Consider the following 23,340-nt stretch of genomic DNA (forward strand, 5'->3'; position numbering starts at 1 on the left):
AAGAAAACAAGAAAGAAGCCACACGCCTCCCTCTGACCTACTCTCAGAGGGATGCGCTGTCATTTCTGCCACATGCTACTCATGAGAAGTGAGTGCCTAAGTCCAGTCCACACTCAAGGCTGTACTTAGCCACCGCCTTTTGAAGGGAGGTGTATTAAAGAGACTGGACAGATTTTAAAACTACCACATAATTGGTACTTAAAACACTGCAGGAAACAGTTCTTACACCCAACATTTAAAACAACTAAGAAAAGGAAAGCATGTGTATGTATACACATGCACACGCACACCCACCCACGCATATGTGTGATGCTAAGGAAACAGTAAAATTTCACAGTTTTCAAAGAATTATGGGGACTTCCCTGACGGTCCAGTGGTTAAGACTTCACCTTCCAATGCAGTGGGGGTGCGGGTTCGATCCCTGGTCAGGGAGCTAAGATCCCACATGCCTCACAGCCAAACACCCAGAACAGAAAACAGAAGCAATATTGTAACAAATTCAATAAAGACTTTAAAAATGGTCCACATAAAAAAAAAAATCTTAGAACAAAAAAAGAATTATGTATCTTTCCCCAAAGACTCCTGGCCAAGATGGATTTCAACCTCAAAGAACAGAAAACTATACTATCACAACTGTTCTGAGCTCTGGGGAAAATTTTCTGAGCTCAAGGAGGCCAAAGTTATGTTTTTGACTACTAGGTGATCAATACTTTTTTACTGTATGAATAAAATAAGATGAAAATTTTCCCAATTTGATTTTTTTTTTTTTTTTTAAATTTACAATCTTTATTTTATTTTATTTTTTATTTTATTTTTCGGTACGCGGACCTCTCACTGTTGTGGCCTCTCCCGTTGTGGAGCACAAGCTCCGGACGCGCAGGCTCAGCGGCCATGGCTCACGGGCCCAGCCGCTCCGCGGCACGTGGGATCTTCCCGGACCTGGGCACGAACCCATGTCCCCTGCATCGGCAGGCGGACTCTCAACCACTGCGCCACCAGGGAAGCCCCCCAATTTGATTTTTAAAACTTGCATAACCCATCTAAAACCTTTACAATGTACACTATAAACCAATCTCAAACATTTTTATGTAGCAATCATAAATATTAATATAGCACATGTAAAAATATATTAAACATATAAACTATGAACCATGTAGGGATTATTTCTGGAATGCCAGAACGGTTCAACCACAGGAAATATATGTTACTATGATGTGTCATATCAACAGCTGCACAGAAACATTTTATCATACACTGAACGATGCCAAAAAGGCATTTAATAAAATTTAATAGCCATTTCTGATTCATTCTTATTCTCTCTCTCACACACACATTCTCACACACAGATATATACACATACACTTAGTAAACCAGAAAAAGACATTTGCTTTCAAGTCAAGCAGCATAAGAATCCTACCATCAATACTGTCATTCAACATTGATACAGTTCTAGGCAAAGCAACAAAAATAAACATGAGAAAAGTAACAAAATATACATGATTATAGGTAGGTAGGTAGGTAGGTAGATACATATGAGAAAGATCAATAAATATGAGGAATGCTAAGGCAAAAATTACCTGCAGAATGGTACCTTGAGTGCCATCTGAAACCTATTCAAAAAAGAGGTAGGGACTTCCCTGGTGGCGCAGTGGTTAAGAATCTGCCTGCCAACGCAGTGGACACGGGTTCAAGCCCTGGTTCTGGGAAGATCCCACGTGCCGCAGAGCAACTAAGCCCGTGCGCCACAACTACTGAAGTCCGCGCACCTAAAGCGCGTGCTCCGCAACAAGAGAAGCCACTGTAATGGTAAGCCCGCACACCGCAACGAAGAGCAGCCCCCGCTTGCCGCAACTAGAGGAAGCCCATGAGCAGCAACGAAGACCCAACGCAGTCAAAAATAAATTAATTTTTTAAAAAAAGAGGTAGATCAGTATTTTGGCTGGTTACAAAATAAACATATCAGTATAAGTAGCTTTCCTATGCATCAGCAGGTATTATGACACTCCAGGTTGAGAAATAACTAATGCCTCTACCTTGCACGTGTCAGTGAGTTTCTCTTACCTCTGAACATGCTATGAGACATACTGAGTTCTATGAGGAATTCGGCTTCCTATTCTTCTCTAACCAGAAACAGCACCACTTACATTATCAATATGTCTACTACAATTGTAAACATACAATCAATTGTAACAGTGATTGTAAACATACAATCAATATGTCTACTACTTGACTGTAGTACCTCCTACAGTCAAGACAGCATATGGGGGTCTAGAGGTACAAAAGAGGCCTTCTGAGAACTAACTAGAATATAATGAAAAAATAGTAATCAGAAAAGACCATAAATGCTCAGTGCCAGGCAAGAGGAACACGGTAAGACAATGAAACCAGGAGTTCACTGGGATGATTTCACCAAGTTTCACAGAAGAGCTAGAACTGAGTTTGGTCTTCGTGGAAGAGGAGAATATTCTAGTATGGTGAAACTGCACGACCAAAGCAGATCCCTTGGTAGTAGAGCACCAAAGGGCACAGGCTCTCTGTGCAATGAATGTCAAGCAAGAAGGTTTGGCCTTTGCACTTACTGCCATGTATGGCCTGCATCCAGCATCTCTTGTCTTGGCAATGGAGTCCACAAGCTGTCCACTGATGCCAAAGTCGCAGAGTTTAATATTTCCACTTCTATCCAGAAGAATATTGGAAGGTTTGATATCTGCAAGACACAGATGTCACTCAACGTTCAAGTAATCAAACGAGCTATATTCTAAAGTATTTCAAGGAAAAATACTGAAAAACCTTAGAAAACATAAGTAATCAAGTCCTTAAAATTCAGATAGCTAAGATGAAAAAAAGTTTCTGAATGCTAAAAACTCATTATCAAAAAACTCCTCATATTAAATTTAGGCATTCTATAAAGTTTTGTTTTCATCAAGAGACATACTCATTTACTTGTTTCAAATTCATTACTTAACAGTCAAAACATGTAGGATGAATTTAATCTGTAAGAGTATACTAAGCTACTTTACAATACGTGTCAAAGATTATACAACTAAATGCAAAGTATACAAATTATAAACTCACAATTTAGTTAAAGGAGAGCTTTATCTAACTTAGGAAAGTATCCAATCCAGTACATCTAAAAGACCACAAGCTTCGGGATCAAAAAAGCAAAGGTTCAAGACCTGGGCCTGATATTCACAATGTGACCTGGGGCAAGTTCCTGAACTTTCACTTAGCAACCACAATTCCCTCATCTACAAAATATAAGTAATAATTCCTAACTTATAGGATTGTGGAAGTGAAAACACCTATTACAGAAACTGAACATTGTTAGTACTCAGTAAATGTATCCACTTAATTATTTCTCCTTGAGAGAGATTTTTCTCATCTTAGATGGCTTCATCGAGTTTCTCCCAACCAACCTTCTTTAAGAGTCATCCTGGAGAAACTAGATTCATTTTTACCATTCTCAGAGTGTGTGTGCTTTCCCGCACACCTGAGAAAGCTGAATCCTTTCCATTTGGTTCTCCAGGTTTTACACAGTCTTGTCACATTGGCCCCTAGGTTATCACCTCCTCCTCACTCACCATCAACTCACTCACTGCCAGTGTGTGCAAATCAGCTAGCTGGACAATTCTCCCTGCCCTTGCTCACTAATTCTCTGTCCCTATCTCAATCCTTCGAGGCATTTAATTGTCCCTGTCAAGGTTCCATGAATAAAAAGGACAGAAATAAATATAGGATACAAAAATATCTGTCTGTAACTCAGAAGGGGACCTTCAAAAAAATCCAGAAAAGAATGCTTACCACCACTGACACGGCTGACTGCCTATCAAACATACACTCCTAAGCATGCCATCATCCTTTCTAATGGAACTTTCATTTTACTGAGATCCATCCTCCTCTGTGTACATCTATCCGCACCTCCAAACACGGGGTCCTGATTGGTCTAAGCTTATCAGGGTAGCCTCATGCTCCTTGCCAGGGACTAGTTTAGGTAAGGGCATGAAGGAGACAAGAGAAAACGTGAGAGACAAGTAATTAAGAGCTCCCTGCTGCTAAGACAGCCACACAAGAAGAGACAGCTTCTTCTTCAAGAGGCTGTTATGCTAGGTGTGACACAGGACCTGCTTTAGTTGTTACTACCCTGAGGATGGAGCCAACATGTTAAGGAGAGCAGAGCCAGGAGAAGGGAGCCTGAGCCTTAATCACATCGTGTTGGAGCCACCCTATCTTTGGACTTACTACGACAGATAATGAGTTTCCTTGAAGTTTAAGCCAGTTAACAGGATTTTCTCTTACTTGTAATCAAAAGCACTCTAATTACAGCAAAAAAAAAAGCTACCTGATCCTAGCTGGTAAAAAAAGACTGCTATAAATTCATCATTTTACTTAGTCACAGGAAAACCAAAGTTATTTTTGAAGCCTTTCCCTTTTACTTAACCTTGGGCAGTGTCTTAGTGCTTTACTGTGATTGGTGAGAATCCCTAAGGTAATTGTCAGATGCCCTAAGGTAATACTCCCATAATTACCTAATACAGACAAAAAAAGGGAGGGAAAAAATCCAAAACAAGAACAAGATGAAGTACAAGAGGAACAAAATAATTTTGTTTAGGGACCTAATCCTACATGATTTTAGGCCAAAAGAGAAAATAAGAAGGCTAGCCAAAATTATCTTTAACAAGCATTAAGCCAGGCAAAATTAAATGAAATATTCTGATGTTCAAGGTTAACCAATTGCAGTCGTTCAGGGTCAACCTCAAATAAAAATTACTTAAATCAATGCCCTAATTACTAATCTCTTTAATCACAACCTTAGAGCCCTTTAACCTCAGAATTCAAGGTTTTTCACATCTCTGAATACGACTGTTTCCTTTCTGTCCTGTGTTGTCAGGCTGAATCACACACTGCCATGTATCACCTTGGGTTTGTCCACTACAGATTTACTGAGGGTACAGAACTGTGCCTCTTCAAAGCCACTGCCTCACTACCCCGAGTCTGGCATAGTAATAAGACAGAGCAACTACTTAAACTATTTGCTGAATTAAATTCAGGAATCCCACTGTCTCCCAAAAGACAGACACCAAATGTTTGAATTTGGACCTGTGTCTAAATAAGGCCAAGATCACTGTTTTCACAAACACAAATGCTTTAGAGGAATTTCAATGTAAAATACTAATTAAAGAATCTTTCTCAATTTACAAAAATATCCTCCCAAGTAAAGAAGAAACACTTGATAGGGACAGTAGCGTGCCTTTAAAATGATGGAGGGTGCTATCCTGCAGATCCTTCTTTGACGGTCCACAGGTTCACCTTCCTGCCTTATTTGTATAGACAGAGAAACATTAATTATCTATCAGGCAAATGAATAATTATTTTTCAACTAAGCCCCAACATTCTAATAAGTTAGACTGAAATTTATAGAATCCCAAAGGGAAAAAAATCCTAAATTAATAATAAAGTTTTAGGGTACATATAGTATGTTTTGCTAAAAATACAAGTATTTTAGGAAAAGTTATACAATACACTGTAACTTTTAATTTTTTTTCCTATTAAGGAAAAATGTTAATTTCCAGTCTAAAAAAAAAACAATTCATACCCACCTCTGTGAATGATTTTCAAGTTTTCTTTTAAGTGGTTTAGTGCTTTCACAGTCTAGGGAGGAAAAAGCAGAGACGGATGGGATAAACAATCAATTTCCTTCTAATCAAACAGCACAATAGCTTACCATAAAGTAACAGCTCGGGTAGCTCTTTGCATTCTTTTGGGCTTAATATTTCAATATTCTGTCCATTTTTTATGTTAGCTGAAGATGCTAAATTATGATTTTAGATAGGAAATCATAGTTGCCTTTACACGCCCTTCCCTGACAGCTAAAAAAACAAACAGGTAACTTACAATTTTTTAAATAAGTCATTAAAAAGTTGTATAATCTTTCTCATACCATCGAACTTTTTAGGAACAGATATATTTAGTACAAAAAGGTCCAACAGTCTGGTTCCATTATCAACCCTAATTTAATAAGTTTTTCCAAATTCTCAGTTTCTCACAATCGTTCACCCTCACTGGGTGTGGAGCCTGCAAAGTAATTTTTGCAGAGCCAGAATTTATCCTGTTGTTTGATCACTGCTCATGATCAGGAAATCAAAGATTTCTCCAAGAATAGAGGAAACAGAGACTTGAATTAACATTTCTACAACCTCAAACTAAAAGAGAAGTGAAGCACAGGCCTACAATTAGAAACGTCAAGTCTCCGCTGCCATCAAGCTGCTGGGTGCAGAACACAAACTCGCAATGCTTCAAACAGCCAGGCTTGTTCATGGGGTTATTAATTAGCAAGAAGAGATTTAACACAAAGTAATTTTAAATGTTACGCTTAATATAAAGGATGATCACCAAGTCTAGAAACACAGGCAAATATATAATAAATGATTTATTAGTGTACATTACATATATTGCAATTTAGGATAAAATAATTTTATCTATGTTTTCCAACTTCACGATCATCCTGTCATGCAGTGGTTAACAGCTGGATTCTAGGATCAGACTGCCGGGGCTTAAATCATTTACACTTACAAATGTATGAATTTCAAAGCAAATTAATTACTTAACCTCTCCATGCTTTAGATTTGTCATCTGTAAATAAAAAGGGGGTTACACTATTTACCACTGAGAGTTGCTATGAACATAAAATGTCATGAGATCTTGGCCTGACACAAATAAACACTCAGTAACCATGGGCTATTATCATTATTCTACTATTGTTCCATTATAATTATTATGAATAGTAAAAAGTTCCAAGATAAAGCTAGGTTTGGTATACTGAAGAGAGATGACTAAAGTGATCAACATAAAATTTCATACACCTGTCTGAATAATGAAGAAGTTTCTAGTAAAACTTGTTTATACTAGACAGCTTCTTTATAAAATTATATGAAAGGGTATATACCTTAACAGCTCATAAAACATTTAAATTGAGCATTAATTCAGGTAAATAATTTAAAATATTAACATGAGACCTATTAATCTTAAGATTATGACTAGAGTTTAACCTTTTTAAATCCCAGTTATACACACACATATCTCTTACAACTAAAATACAGTTCAGAAACTGTCTACTTATTTTAACACTGACCCTTAATGATTAAACAGGATAAACTGACAATTACCAGGCAGACTATACTGGATGTGGAGGATGCAGGGAAGAAAGAGGAAATTCATGCAACCAGAATATCTATCTTACAACTTCCTATAAAATTTAGTTTACACATCCACTAACCCAGGTCATGTCATTAGTTCAGATACTCAGGGGTTTCTAAGAAACTTACTAACTTTATCAAAAAAATTTGTTTTTCGTTCTGTGAAAAAACTGTGAATGACCTTTGTTAGCTAAAAGAACAAGAAAGAAAATGATCATTAATTCATTTTCAAAACTATAAACACGTAAGCAAAACAGTGCCTCTTTTCTTTTTTGGTACTATGCTAAAAGTGATTTGACCAAATTAGTAGTAATGCTGGTTACTGAAATTGCTAGTCAACAATTTAAGTAGTTTAGACAGAATAGCCCAAATCTTAAACCACAGGAAATATACTTAGTCTAAAGAGTTTCAATTAAGGGATTTCAAGGAGACTGCTGCAATTCTAATTTAAGCGGAACTGTGATAATATAACCTATTTAAATACAGTTAAAGTAACAAGGGAAAGAGGAACAGAAAATTGCTTTTTCTAGCCTTATTTACAGCACAGTCTATTATGGTTCACTCTGATTTTAATGGAAAGAATACTGTAGTATTTATTATTGAAATGTATGATTTCAATACATACTTTTCAATAATAAAAGTGTCAATGTAGTATTTTGAAAATTGTTCTTACTACTTGTTGTATTAATTACCCCACAGAAGTGATTTTTGTCTCTTTTCCTATTATAATGATTTTCCAGGAAGGTCAGTAACATTCTGTGAAGGGCATTCAGATGTGTGCATTCAAAACTCCAGTAGCATCTTTATGTAAGTATGTAGACAAGGAACAATTTGAAAACCAAGTACTTACTGCTAAAGTGATTTTGCCTAAAATTTCTTCTGGAATAACATCATCTAATACACTATATACATATTTGTAAAACTTATCAAACGAGGTAGACATGAGTTCCATACAGATCCAACAGTCACCCTATAAAAAAACAAATATCGGTTATTCTTCTACATCTTAACATTAAGTACCACCTTTCCTTTACTTAAAATAGAAATACAATGAGAGAAGAAGCAATCTTCTTCTTTTTTTTTTTTTAAATTTTTGTTCCTTATTAAAGTGCTGGACAGAATATTCTCCTCATGTTCAAACACAAACTTAGTAGCCCAATTTTCCCCACTCTTAATTGTAAGGATGGGCATAGTCCTACACAGAAAACCTTTGGACTTTTATAAAAATTTTCAAACTCTGCCATGATTAAATAGAGAAACAGAAAATATGTGGGAAACTGTTCATTCTCACTAACAAAGGAAATAGACTACAGGAATCTTGAGAAACTATATAAACTTCTTAAATTAGTAAAAAAGAAAAAAACAATACATAAAGCAAGCCCAATGCCTAAAGTCCTTGCTTAAATGCCACCTTCTCAGTGGCCGACATTGAAAATGCCCAATTCAAAATGCAAGTCATCCCCCTCTCAGCATCCCCTTAACTGCTCTACTCTGTAGAGACTTTATTATCTTCTAATATAAAATATAATTTACTTTTTATTATGGTTTTCATTGATCTTCCCTATTATAACATATAGTCCACCACGACAGGGGCTCAATAAACATTCCTTAAATGAACAAATGCTGGCTATAAACAAATCAAATCATTCAAAAACTATTGGCAGCATTGTAGAGTGTTTTAAACCAGTTTGAAGGCAATCTGACAACAAAACAAGAGAAATAAAAGTGCCTATACCCTTTGATAGTCATCCCATGACTGGGAACCTAACTTAAACAAATAGCTCGTAAATTACAAAAAGAAAAAACAAAACCAAACTAAAAACCTCAACTATCTCACAAGATGAAATGGTACATTATTAAAAGGATTACCTAAAATTAAATTATTTTGAAAACTATACAGTTCATGAGGTATGCATGAGAAAACACAGGCTATAAGCAGATTCCATGTTTATAATGCTGTAAAAGCATGTGCACATATAAACAAGGAATACGAAGTACCTTGGGAGAGTGAAAAGAGCTACAGGGATCATGACAAGAATTATCTTTAAAAAATTTTGCATATGGTTTCTAATTTATGGATCCAGCTATATCCTTAGAGATTTTCTACCACTAACCTCCTTCCCCTAACGTCTGACTTGGATTGATCATACGAGAGATCTATGCCCGGTGAAGTAAAATGGCTTGCTCAGAACAGCACTGCTAATTAGCGATAGAGCCATGAACAGAATCCACTTTACATAACTCCTTTCTCCTATCAACACCTCCAATGCAAGGACATTTAACTTATATGTAGAGACAGCACATGCTGTGATGACTGCTGAGATGAATAATCCCACTCTTAAAATAGAACCAGCTGCTGCAACATCCATGTAGCTCCATGGCTTCACAGAATGCTGATTTGTAAAGCATAACTGACAAAGTGAACTTTCACTTATAGTTATTCCAATCTTTCTTCTTAGGTCTCTTTTTCTGGGTGCTCTTGCAGAATAACCTTCGTAAACGACTAACACTATTAACCCAAAACACACACTTGAATTTATTTCAATCTAAAGACACCATCTCAATAGATTTACTAGAATTTTTTAATTAGAGAAAAGGATAGCACATTTAACTCACCTACTTAGAAAAACAGCAAGGAAGGAACTTAACTTCAGTAATATAGCAAAGTGGGACAATCAATGATTAGAGTGTGAAGGCCTGACTTACTCATCCAGGCTCTCCCACTCTCCACTTATATAAGCTTGGGCCCCGTTAACTCCTAAGGATGAAATGGGATTGCCCCACAATCTACAATGGAATATGATAAAGATCAAATGAGTTAACATATGTAAAGCACAAAGTAAAGTGCCTGGCAGCTGCTAAAAACTAGAGTTAAGAAAATTAGGGGAGAAGGGGAAAGGATGGAAAAATAGGAAAGCAACCAAAAGAGAAGGAAAGACAAGGGAACAAGGGAAATAAAGGTGAGAAGTAAACTGAGGTGAGAAGGGCAGATACAAAGGAGCAATTAGCTCCAGGGCGGGAAATCTTTGTAGTTTCTAAGGCACATAACCTAATGTAAATGTATTTCTTCTAGCAGTTCCTTTTGGCCATAACTGAGAATAGACAACAGCAATGAGCTGCGTTAAAAAAAAAAAAAAAAAAAAAAGGAATGGTTTGAGCTGCCTCAAAAGCAGTGACAGCAACATTACTTTCGCGTTCAAGCAAAAGACAGGACAACCACACAACTGAAATACAAAAATAAAAATTACTGAATATGGATTTACTGAAAAGGAAGGTGGAGGATAATGAAACTGAACTACTAAGATCAAGATAAGGGTTTCAGAGACAACATCCAGATAAAACCAATAACATAATTTTTATACCAACAGGAACAACTTAGAAAATAAAATGTTTAAAAAGACACCACTGGGCTTCCCTGGTGGCGCAGTGGCCGAGAGTCCGCCTGCCGATGCAGGGGACACGGGTTCGTGCCCCGGCCCGGGAAGATCCCCCATGCCGTGGAGCGGCTGGGCCCGTGAGCCGTGGCCGCTGAGCCTGCGCGTCTGGAGCCTGTGCTCCGCAACGGGAGAGGCCACAACAGTGAGAGGAGGCCTGCGAACCCAAAAAAAAAAAAAAAAAGACACCACTCACAGTAGAACGAAAAAAGCACCTAGGAATAATACATCTAACAAATTAGCCTAGCCAGACTAATCAGGAAAAAAGAGAGAAGATACAAATTACATCAGGAATGAGAGAGGGAGGTAACATCACTGTAGATTCTACAGATATTATGATGATAATATAGGGCTATTATGAATATATACCAATTAATGTGACAGTTTAGATAAAAGGTACAAATTTCTGAAAATAAAATCAAACTACCAAGTATCACTCAGGGAGAAACAGATAACCTGAAGAGAACTCTTTGAAAGAAACTGAACTGCAAAATACTTATGCTGAGTAAAAGACGACAAAAAAAAAGGAGGGGATACATGCTGTATGATTCCATTTACATAAAATTCTAGAAAATGCAAACTCATCTACAGTGGCAGAAAGCAGCTCTGCAGTTGCCTGAGGATGGTGACAGCAGAGAGGAAGTGTGTATAACCTACGGGACACAAGGAAACTCGTGAGAGGTGGGTATGTTCATGACCTTGATTATAGTGACAAGCCCACACGTGTGTACATTTGTTCCAACATATCAAATTGTATATTGTAAATATGTGCAGTTGATTGCCAATTTTACCTCCATAAAGCTGTACTTAAAACCTGCCGGGGCGGGGAATGAAGGGGTAAGGACAACATGAGCAGAAGTAGGGGTAGAAAGGGAGGAGGTGACTAAATTTGGCTAATATCACTGCCTTTTTTTTTTTTTTTTTTTTTTTTTTTAGCGGTACGCGGGCCTCTCACTGTTGTGGCCTCTCCCGTTGCGGAGCACAGGCTCTGGACGTGCAGGCTCAGCGGCCACGGCTCACGGGCCCAGCCGCTCCACGGCATGGGGGATCTTCCCGGGCCGGGGCACGAACCCGTGTCCCCTGCATCGGCAGGCGGACTCTCAACCACTGCGCCACCAGGGAAGCCCTATCACTGCCTTTTACATAACCTGATGAACTCCTATAGTCACAGATTACTCAGAACAGTATTTCCTACACTGGAGTTTCCCCAACCTCAAAAAATATCTTAAATAAGGGATTCCTTGCTATTAAATTCTGAAAATGTATATATTAAAAGATATTTTAAAAGTGCTTCTAAGTCTCAGTATTGATAACATAAATAGTAGGTCTGGCCTTTATGTAAGCTACAGGCTAAAAGTCACTTTCATTATTCAATACTGTCAAGCTCTTTTTTTCCCCTGTCTAGCAATTCTGAAAATGAATTTAGAAACCTGTGCAATTAGATGTCTTAATAAATTATCTAAATAAAATCCAAGTTGTATTTTGGACTTCTTTTCCTCATTTAGTTTCATCCTAGAAAGAAGTATACACATGGTTGGAGACAACAGCAATAAATGAGTTACCAACTTCAGTATTAAATGTTATTTATTCACTGCTCCAAATAAAGTTATGGAACTTTCAGAGGCTCAATATTACCCAATGGCAAGATTAACCTCTACACTGTTGCTGCCAAGAAGAAAAATAACATCTCATGGCTCCGTGATTGTTGGTTGACTGAATCAGACCAAGAGCTGATGTCCTGTGGTCATATAAATTATGTGAAATGAAGTACTCTGGAGGCTTTTCACAGGGATGGGAGTTACAAGCATTTGTCTCTCTCACAACAAGTCCTGAATGCGCTCATTCATGTCCAGTCTTTTCCTTTCATAAACCCAGAATTCTGTGCCTATTATCAAAACTGAAGGTGGGGCTTCCCTGGTGGTGCAGTGGTTGAAAGTCCGCCTGCCGATGCGGGGGATGCGGGTTTGTGCCCTGGTCCGGGAGGATGCCGCGGAGCGGCTGGGCCCGTGAGCCATGGCCGTTGAGTCTGCGCGTCCGGAGCCTGTGCTCCGCAATGGGAGAGGCCACAACAGTGAGAGGCCCGCGTACCACAAAAACAAAACAAAACAAAAAAAACAAAAAAAACCCTGAAGGTCATGTCAACAAAAAAGGATCCTTTTCTTTTAAGTGATCTAGCTCAAAAATCTTTCTCCAAACCATTATTAAATAAATGTTTATTATTTTTAACCATTTGTAACTTCAGGAAAGTTACAACTTTGACTATGCATATGCACTCTTCAAGGTGAACTTTCTGCTTCTAAAACTGCATTATTCAGAAAGTACCTATTACTTCCTGCATTCTAAGATCTAAGGGGGGCGGGGGGGTGGCTTCATGTTCAGCCTAACTAGGCATTTTGTGACTTAACACAACTTACCTGTATAGCTCCTGACCCTTCATCTTATCATACTCAAAAACTGCAATGTTTAAAAAGTAGATTATTTCTTAAATGAAGCTCAAGTTCTTTATCCCTGGACCACTTGTGGTATAACAGAAAGAACAGTGAGATTTTTGTCTCTGAAGTCCTGTCCGTGACACTTCCTGACTGTGTGACTTTTGTCAAATTAGTACTCATATCTCAGTTTCCTCCCTGGGAAGAGGGGATAATACCACCAACCTGCCCGAGACTGTTGTGAAAGTAATAAATGTGGAATCTATAGAGCATTCAATAGATGTTAGTGCTTACAGATGCATATCTCAATTCCAGTCAACCTTCCTGAGATATGAAACTGAATTTTACCCAGCTGTTCATAAGGAATCATAATGACCCTGTTCAGATATTATTCCAAGCCTTTTGTTTTGTTTCCAGTAACTTTTCAATCATGGATATCACTCTGCTTTCTTTTCATAAAATCAGACTTCACACTATCTAGCCTGGAGCTATATATTTAGATGTTGCTTAAGTGAATTATCAAGTAAACGAACATGAGAAATAAACCGGCATACTTGAGCACTATGGAGGTGAATTAGGGCTGAGATAGAGCCCATGAAAGTCTACGGAGACACTGAGCACAGCATGGAAAAGCTGACTGTGGCATCCAGTTAGGAGAGAAAATCTAGTCCATTCCAGATAACTACTGCTCTTCATGAGATGTGAAGAGTAGTGTGGCCAGGGGATTTATGATTATGAAGAAGAAATTCATGGTTTGGGGGAAGAAGGGAGGAGGAGATGGCAAGATTCCTGTGCAACATGAAGAAAGTTCCAGATTCATGATCTTACAAACAGAATAACAGTATATAATACTTCGGTGCAGGATACAGTTACCTGCCTGAATACATGACTGTGTGCGCTGACGTGATGTAATACTATGTGACATGCGGAAGAAAGGTAACAAATTCAACAGATCTGGTCATAAAAATGGACACTCAAGTCAAAAAAGTACAAGGACAGGAGGAGAAAGAAGCTATGTGAGTCTAAAACTAATAGTGATTAATTAGTGATTCAACAAAGGGATGGGCTCTATCATGAAGGAGAACGCTTTTGGTTAATACAGTTATCTATTAAGAGCACAGAAAAATAAATAAGTATTTCAGGATTGGGTGAAGAATTAATCGACAAACCTCTAAGGTCTTCTCCAATGATAAGATTTCATATCTTTCTATTCAGTGTAACATTCAGTCCTGTCTTACAACACAGTATTTTTTAAGTCAATAACGCTAACAAAACCCCCAAAACGACACCCTCTGCGATCCAGTCCCAAAAAGAAGGGCAGGGTGGGATGCAGTTTTTCCTCACCAGTTCATAACAAACCCACCAGTACCAGCTCATCCTAACATTTTCAAAATGATAATGGATTTTTTTTTTTCCCAGTACGCAGGCCTCCCACCGTTGTGGCCTCTCCCGTTGCGGAGCACAGGCTCCGGACGCGCAGGCCCAGCGGCCACGGCTCACGGGCCCAGCCGCTCCGTGGCACGTGGGATCCTCCCGGACTGGGGCACGAACCCATGTCCCCTGCATCGGCAGGCAGACTCCCAACCACTGTGCCACCAGGGAAGCCCTATAATGGATATTTTTTTAAGAGTATTTAAAATGCTTAAGAGTTCAGTTCAATTCCCATTCACCTAACTAAGTATCACAAGTGTGTGACAACTGTCCAGGACATCATGAAGTATCTGATTCACTGACAGCTCCACCTTTACTTCCTGACCCCAACTCACTTCCCTGCTTTAGGGAGTGGTGTGACTGGAAATGAGCAAGTGCACTGACAGCTGCAGGCAGAAGTGATATCCTCCTGTAGCAGGATACAGGAGAGTCAGAGACCAAAAGAGATATATGATCCTGACACCAAGAAACTGAAGTTCTAGCTTCTACATAAAAATCTGGATAGCAGAATTAGATACAAGAAATTCTACTGCAGCTGTTAATTTCCATGTCTGATGAATTTTATTGAGGACTGTGGGTGGACACGAATAAATGCTTATGCTAAATGCAGATACATTTGATGACAGAAATGAATGAAAGTTTAAAAAAGGGGTCGGGGAGGACTGAGGGAGCTCAAGGACAAAAGGGATAGATCTAAATACAGTAACACATTTAGAAGCCAGATGATTTGTGCCAGGTTCTTAAGAAACAGAAAATATTTACATATGAAGAAGGAAATATGGAATTCACAAATGACAGCCATAAAATACTTAATTAACTAATATAATTAAAGTATGAAGTTCACCCCTTAACCAAAGGAACATGAATGGTAGAAATTAATGTGTAAATTATCATGGCGATACACTAAAATGCTGAGAAATCAATGTATTACTAATGTACGGCATTTAACTGAAGATTGGAATCAAATCCTGCCATCCTCTTACTCACTCCAAGTAGACGTCCACTTGTCAGCTAAGACCCAAGCTTAGGTTTATTCCTACCTCTCTGAAGAGTGCACCATAAAACTGAACAATGTACGGGCAATCACTACTTCGCATCACTACATCCAAATCCATGAGAAGTTGTTTTTGCTCTTTTTCATCCACTGTTGACCGAATTCTCTGGAAAAAAATGACAAAAGATGTCACAAAAACATAAAACAACTTTAGAAACCAAAGAAAAACCACTACCACAAGACTAAAAATTCCAAGCAGACTTCACAAATACTAACCAGACATAAAAATTATCATCTTCCTTATACTTTACAAGAATAATTTTATCACAGAAAAACAAAACAGCACTTAGAAAAAAAATTTTTTGACAAAATAGCACGTAGGAACTCTTTAAGGGACACAGAGCTTTTTAACCACAAGCATTCACTGATGATGATGGAAGGAATGCCCTGCCGGCAAATATAAAGAAAATCTTAACAAGCCATCCTCTAAACAGTTTACGCTGAATAATTATCAGTAGTTTCATACATACTTTTAATCACTATTTCAGAATTGTATGGAATCTGGGCATTCAACGCAAGAACAGCCCTCTTCACTCCCTGGCATCCTTACGCCTTAGCATCCTCCTTCTTTAGAGATGGAAAATAGCCCAGAACAGGTAAAAGTTAGAACTAGCATAGGGGCAGCACACAGACTATGATCCATGTCTCCCAAATCCTGTACTGGTATCTTCCCCCTTCACCATGCTTTCTGTATGTTAAAAACAAAAAGCTCTACCTGACTCTCCAACTCGTGAGTCAGAATGCAGGGCAGCATAAACATGTGGGGGAAAATCTAAAAATGAGGAGACAGAGGGCTGTCTGTCTGCTCCTCAGATGATGAGGTCCTCCCCTGTACATTGCAGACCTGGGGTATATCCCCAACCCACCTGTAAAACGATGACTCTGCACAATTCTAAAAGAGTCCCACAAAAGATAAGGGTCCCCAGCCCTGCCACCCACCCAGGAACTGCACAGAACATGGAGATGTTCAGGGCGACAGCTCCCACTGCACTAGAGACAGGAAAGAATCAAGTTCAGACAGTGTAAAATATTAATAATGAAGTTACAGTTTAATGACAAGGCATGCAAACAGCTCTGTTCTCATAAAAAAAGTTCACAATGTCACACCGCGCCACTGTGTACAATACGTAGCACATACTTACAGGGCAAGTTAGTATCAAAAAATATACAAGGTGGCATTTTGTCTTCCAAAGACTTCAAGGTATCTGTCCTCAATGTTCTTGAAAGGGTGAAGGCAGTCAATTAAACTCTTGAACCCATTTTACAGAAGAGAAGCCAGAGGCACAGAGAAATACAAAAGATGTATTCCATGTGACACGACAATAAGCAGGTGTATAAGGAATAGAAGTAGGTTCTCTAATTTTCATTTTTCCCACACTAAATGAGGAACTCCACACATTCCAAATACAAACAAATTTAATTTTGCAACTTAAAATTTACAGCCTGCTAGCAACAGTACTTCATACCAAATAAAATTTACTAGCTGGCATCCATCTTGTACATACTGATTTATTCCAAACTTTCACACTGAATATCCTGCCCAGATAAATAAGAAAAAAATAAGAAGAATGAAAAATAAAAACAAGTAAGACTAGTACTTTTAAAATTAAGAAAATCTCCCCCTCCCATTTCTGTACTTTCATAGTTTGGAGATTAATAAGTTTGCTTTTAAATCTACATCGGCATAATGTCTGCTCAAAAGGGATAGTTTTAAAAAGTCAAATTATCCCAGAGACGTAATTTGTATTTGTTCAAAACATGACACTGAAATTTTTGTAAACATTTTAATTACATTAACTTCTGTTTTAAAAAATATAACTCTAAAAGTGTAGCTGTGAAAATACTAATTTGGGAACGCTATTATTTTTAAAAGACTTAATAATCCTATGTATCTAAACTTAAAAGACAAAGAACTGGTAATTAGAGACAAACAGGGAAGAAAAAGCAAATGATCCTCTGGTTGCGGAAGATTTCTACCTACTAAAGAATTCTCACTATTAATAGATTAAAATTTTTTTTTCTACTTTTACTATTTTTCCTTATTTACAAGTGTACTAACACACACACTTATAAAACACTATTTTAAAAGATGTCCTCCTTTCTAGTTTATTTTTTGTTTCCCTAAACTGGTTATATGGTTTTCTAAATTTACAATAAACCTCAGTAGTTATCATCAATAACTGACTCTTGGGGACCAGTTTCTAAAAACACTGCTGTTGCTACAGAAAGGATACATGTTACTGTGTGAACTGGAGACCTAACTGAAGTCCCAGCATCTAACTGATGTAATAGGATTATTACTAACCATACTGGAGAGAGAGTTCCTGGCACAGTTGTAATCTCTGAGATTGTCAGCATGGCAGGAAAATCTGTCCATCTGTAAAATATTCTTTAATGCCACTGCTAGCATGAAAGAGAACATGGGGGCGCTGCTGGATGGCCTACTGCTCTAATGATGCCTGTCCCCACCTCCTCACGCTTTCTGAGCATCTCGCCCAAGTGATGGGCGTTGGAGGACTAGCTGCTGGTACTGCATCTCAATTGTTTAAAACAGAGCAAGTACAGCTAGCTCTGAATTATACTGATACTAAAGTTTTAGGGTCGTATTGTAACCTTTATTATATGTGAGGAATTAATAAACTAAGCTAATTCAAAAGGCCTGAAGGACTCAAAGAGGAGGTTAACTATAAGCATACATCTACAATAGCAGTAGCTTCAAATTAATGATTTTAATTCAGTAATTCAATAAGTAATTCAAGTTAGAAAACACAAATAATCGATGATTCAAATGACAAAATACTTAGTAATAAAAGTCACTACCAGGAAAGTTTTTCTAATTGAACATCAAAATAATGTGTATGGAAAAGATTTCTACCATTTGAAATAAGCAAGGCTCGGATTCTCTAATGAAGGGAGCATAATCACCAAAAATGGAACACGTCACTGAGAACAAACTTCCCTTCCCCTTATAAAGCTGTCCTTAATGAGGGTACTGGAAAATGCAAAGGTGGAGCCAATTACACTACTTGAAATTCTCCTGTAATTTAAATGTTCAGAAATCAACTGTGTTGATAAATGCCTTGAATTACAGGAAATTTTCATTTATTGACACCATAAATTTAAAGTTAGATAAGGCGAATGTTCATTTGGTCTCAGCAAACCCTTTTTTTTTTTTCTATTTAAGAAAGTAGAAAATATTTAAGAAAATCATCTCAAGAACCTTAAGTTTTAAAGAAAAGTTTCACTTTCACCCAAATATCATTAAAATTACTCTTGTTTCTTCATTATGGGGCTATTGAGCTTTTACCTGTCACTGTTTTATTAACCTAGCTTAAGTTATCACATTCTCTCAGGACAAACTAAACTACTTTTTGAAAATCAACCTACACAGCATTTCCAATAATGAAGTTATTTTCAAATTATTATCAAATTATTACAATTTTACTTTATTTGGAACATAATGTAGAGAAAACACTTTTAAAGCAAAACAAGAATTACTACCCGACTTATATAAGCAGTTTGCTACAGTGAAGAAATTTTATATACCTGAAGCTAAAAATATATTTTTAAAATTGTTGTCCAAATCTGTATACAAAGCTGTTTTATACTCTGATAAAGCTTTAAAAGCAGGTAAGTGCCAACAAAAACTGCATGTAGCTACAGATCAGCAACACCAAAATAACTCTCATTTAAAGACACTTAGTAGAGGCAAAGGGAAAAAAAGATAAATTCCTAGTTCCCTGGTTGTATGACTATTAGTGTTATACATGGTTCTTATCTGATTAAAAAAAAAATTCCAAAGAGCTTCACTTATCTAAGGCAGCCAATCCAACTCATGCCATTGGCTGAAGCAGCCACAAATTCAGTTACTAGAACTCTGTAAGGATTAAGCTACAGTTATAGAAAGTTAAGAAGTTCCATAGGACAAGCTAAAAAATTTAAGTTAGAAATTGCCCTCTTGCCCTCTCCTACCTCATGCACAGAACCCAGCAATGCCCACTTTGAGAACAGTCCCAATCATACAGAAATACCAGGAAGTGGTTGAAAGTTTGCTTTCCTTCTTCCTGTACAATGTGACATCTTCAAGTCATTGGTAAATTTAAATGTTGACAGCTTATACCTGGCCTCATCTGGAATGCCTCAATTTTTAACAACATGAATTTAAAGTATAAATACTCCTTTCACTGGGATTTCACACACACTATTCTCTCGCCTTATCTCCAAACCCTGCCAACCCGACCTCTCATGTAATTTGCTGGTACTCATCAAGGATGAATAGTTAGGGACAAAACTAACACCAGTAAGTATGAAGGACTTTCAAGTTGATTAAGACACATTATTAGGATGGAAAGGGACTGGGGGAACTATTAAAACTAAATTCACTGAAGGACTGGGGTGGAAAGGGCAGAGAGAAAGAAGCCAAGAGGATGGATGAAAACAGGCAGTACACACTCTTAAGGAAACCGATTTCACCCCTTGTTACTGAGATACTATGACCGCATTAGTGTCACTTTCCTAAATTTATTTTCAGAGGTCAGGAGTGACATGGAGAAGGGATAAAGGGAAAGAGTATGATGAAGACCCACTCGCTATTATGGGGTAAGGCCAGGATGGCTCAACTGGCAAAGAGAAAATGAAAAAAGGCCCACAGCATAGGTCCTCAGAAGCGGGTCTCCAAGGAGCATTTTGCCTGGGCGTTAAATGAACACCTAGCTGATTCCAGTAGTGTCCTTGCCACCCACTCTGATTCAGAGTTAACCCACATCTCCGTGTCAGAGTTCTCAGAGCTAGCTCAGTTGCTAGAGAAGCCAGGCACACACCAAAGCACTGGGGCCTGCTCTGAAAGGACCCCAGTCTGTGTCTGCCTGAGTCCTATGCAAGAACTCTGGACCCTCACCAAAATCCCAAAGTTGTTCTACCTGCCAACTCAAGCTATAAGGAAAGGTCAGGCCAATGACCAGCTCTATCTGTTGGATAATGTGTGTGTGGAGAAGGCCCTCTGGGTTACCTGATCCGATTCGTGTTTAGGGAAGGAGAAAATAGGTCATCACATACTCGAAAGACTCAGGGTAAAGAAGACTGATAAGTCATACATGTTCCTGATTAAAAACAGTAGTTCCACAATGTGTACAACAAATATTTCTAGGATCTGGGCGTTCCAGGCAAAAGAGATACACGTCACCTGCAAACATATCAGGAATCAAGAACCGAGGAGTCCAGGAACTGACTTCAGAAAGACAGACTTGAAAACAGCAACACAGTCAAATAAACTTACAAAATGTCTTATCAATTCTAACTGATACTCCATCTGTGTTTTTGTTTTGAAATGGAGAAAATACATGGGGAAAGAGATGTGGGGAACAGAAAAAATGGGAAAAGTAATGTGAAAGGGCATGACCACTAGTCCTGGCAGGTACAGTCTCTAAACTCTCACATGACACATTCTTGCCGGGTCTTTGAAGGGCTCAGCTGAGGGTTCAGAGAACCATGTAACAAGGTGCCCGTGTTCATCTGTGGCTGCTTAGAGTAAGTTAGGAGTAAGGTATGAGTATTCAAAAGTGAATGAGGGGCGAGTTCCCCAATCAGAAATTTGGGCACGGACACAACGAAACTCAGCAAGGTGATGTATTCAACAACTATAGAGGAAATCAGTGTATGGCTTTAAAGTTTATTCTAGGCATTGACTAAAACAATTTAACACGGAATAAAGTGATGCAGGCTATTAGTATTTGGGCCATTAAGCAAAGTGCTACTTTCAACTTACCGCCAACTGAAATCAGAGCACCAGAAGGTCTTTACCCTTCAGCAAAGCCGAGTGGGATCCGCTATTGCCTGCAGGTAGCTCGATCTCAGCTCTCAGTGACTGTGGCTCATCCCTCTAGCTGAGCGCCTCTCACCATCTAAGGTGACCAACAGTATTTATATTCTCTACTCAAGTAATTGCCAAATATCTTGCCAAAATGGGATGAAAGCTTGAGTAATCACTCACAGGACAGGAATGAGATCAAATGCTCCCTGCGTCGATCAAATGCCCCATAATATGGGGCAATCAACTGTGGATTTCTTTTCTTTTTTTTTTTTTTAACTGTGGATTTCTTAACAAGCCATGTGATCTAGCCAATCGAATGAAAGCCTAAGACACTGGACTGAGTAGACACTGATAAGTATCACCCATACAGGAATCCTAGAGCTGGTACCTGGGCAAACACAGCACATGGGATCTCGAGTGGACTCCTCTCCACAGAAAATAAAGAGGGATGGAATGAAGGTTCTACAGTGTTTCATTTAAAATCAAATGATGCAGAGAACAAGGACTTCTTAATTGATATAATTGTAATAAACGTATTTTGAAAGTATCCAGTTCCTAGGATCCACAAACACCAATACTGCCCTGCCAGAAGTGCTGCCTTGTTCATTAAGCAGTCCCTGCCCTTTGGTTAGGGACTCCTCCTAAGGTTAACATGTGAGAGAATAAAACACAAAGGGGAATCCACTGCCAGTCAGTGGATGACTTCAGATCAACCTAAGTCAGGGAGGTAGGGGATAGGAGAGCAAGGATCACACTCAGATCCCCAAGCGTCCCCTTGGATTCTTACAAACATTCGATCCTTACAACAAATGTGCTGCTTTCCCAGCAGAAATGTCCAGAATTCAGTTCTAATACGAAGTTGGAAAACCCCAGAAACCACTGCAGCACATCAGTGAGCTAGCACTTTCTTCTGACCTGCAGGAAATCCTAGGCATTCTTATATTCCTTATTTCAAAACAAAGATTCTATATCCCACAGATGCAGCAAGACACTTAACCTTAGCTGCTAAAGAGTCTTCTTCTAAACAGATCACATAAAAAAATGTCCATGATGTCTTACAATACTATCACCAATAAGATCAAAGCAGATGGCCGCATTAGCCAAAACAAACAGTAAAAAAAAAAAAAAAGGCAAAGTATTTGGAGTGCTGATCACAGATGCAAAACTGTTTTTCATGTCAAAGAGTAACAAATTGTGTGTCTGTTAAATCAATTGTGTTAAATTATGAAAACACATGTTTTTACTAAGGAAGAAAGGATACTAATTCTTAATTGCAAAACCATCTGAGTCTTTAGAAGCAATTTAATGAACTCTCGATTGTAACTTAGTCAAATTAATTAATTAATAGTAGGGCCTCCCCTTCTTCTCCCTTCTACATATCTTGTGCTGTGCATCATCAGAGAACGTGCAAGATCACTTCCAACAACATACGTGATATCACATCATGGGAAGACCTGCCCTGAGGACAAAGTTAATAGGACAAGTTTGATAAGTCTTGACAAGGGTGGTATTGTCTTCCTCTTTACTCATTACATCATCCACATGTAAAGAGCACAATGTTAACCTCAGCACTGAAACATTTAAGGGCCTAAAGATCATAAGTGACAGATCACAACTTCGGTACCCATGACAATACAGTGAGATAAGAGAGAAATCTGATATATAAACAATTACAGAGGCATGGCTATAACATAACAAAGAATGACAGAAAATGTGCAGGAGGTATTGTTCAAATATTGTTCCGGAGGATCCTCATTTAGAATGAGTGTGTTAAGACGGGTTTTTCTCCAAATAACTGCATAAGCTAAGATACAGTCCTATGTCACGGTTCAGTCAGGTCAGTCAAGTGAAGGTAGAGGGTTTCAGAAACTAGGTGTCCAGAATGTTCAGAAACAAAAATGATTGATTAAAGTTCACCAAGAGCAACCATTTCCAAACTGTCCACGTGGATCCCAAAGGTTCCTCAGCACTCATGCCCCAAGGGCTTCCG

General features: G+C 38.3%; 1 protein-coding gene across 2 annotated transcripts in view; it reads right to left on the reverse strand.

Moving 5' to 3' along the window:
* MAP2K4 (mitogen-activated protein kinase kinase 4) overlaps positions 1–23,340 on the reverse strand; it is a 105,390-nt gene that overhangs the window by 16,592 nt on the left and 65,458 nt on the right. For both annotated transcript variants that reach the window (XM_032616742.1, XM_032616741.1), the window contains 4 exons: positions 15,528–15,647; positions 8,044–8,163; positions 5,598–5,649; positions 2,580–2,707 (listed from right to left, as the gene is read on the reverse strand). In XM_032616742.1, coding sequence (XP_032472633.1) covers positions 2,580–2,707; positions 5,598–5,649; positions 8,044–8,163; positions 15,528–15,647 — 420 coding nt within the window. The remainder of the gene's footprint in view (positions 1–2,579; positions 2,708–5,597; positions 5,650–8,043; positions 8,164–15,527; positions 15,648–23,340) is intronic.

The sequence above is a fragment of the Phocoena sinus genome, chromosome 20 (genome assembly GCF_008692025.1).
Source record: "Phocoena sinus isolate mPhoSin1 chromosome 20, mPhoSin1.pri, whole genome shotgun sequence".
NCBI classification, from domain to species: domain Eukaryota; kingdom Metazoa; phylum Chordata; class Mammalia; order Artiodactyla; family Phocoenidae; genus Phocoena; species Phocoena sinus.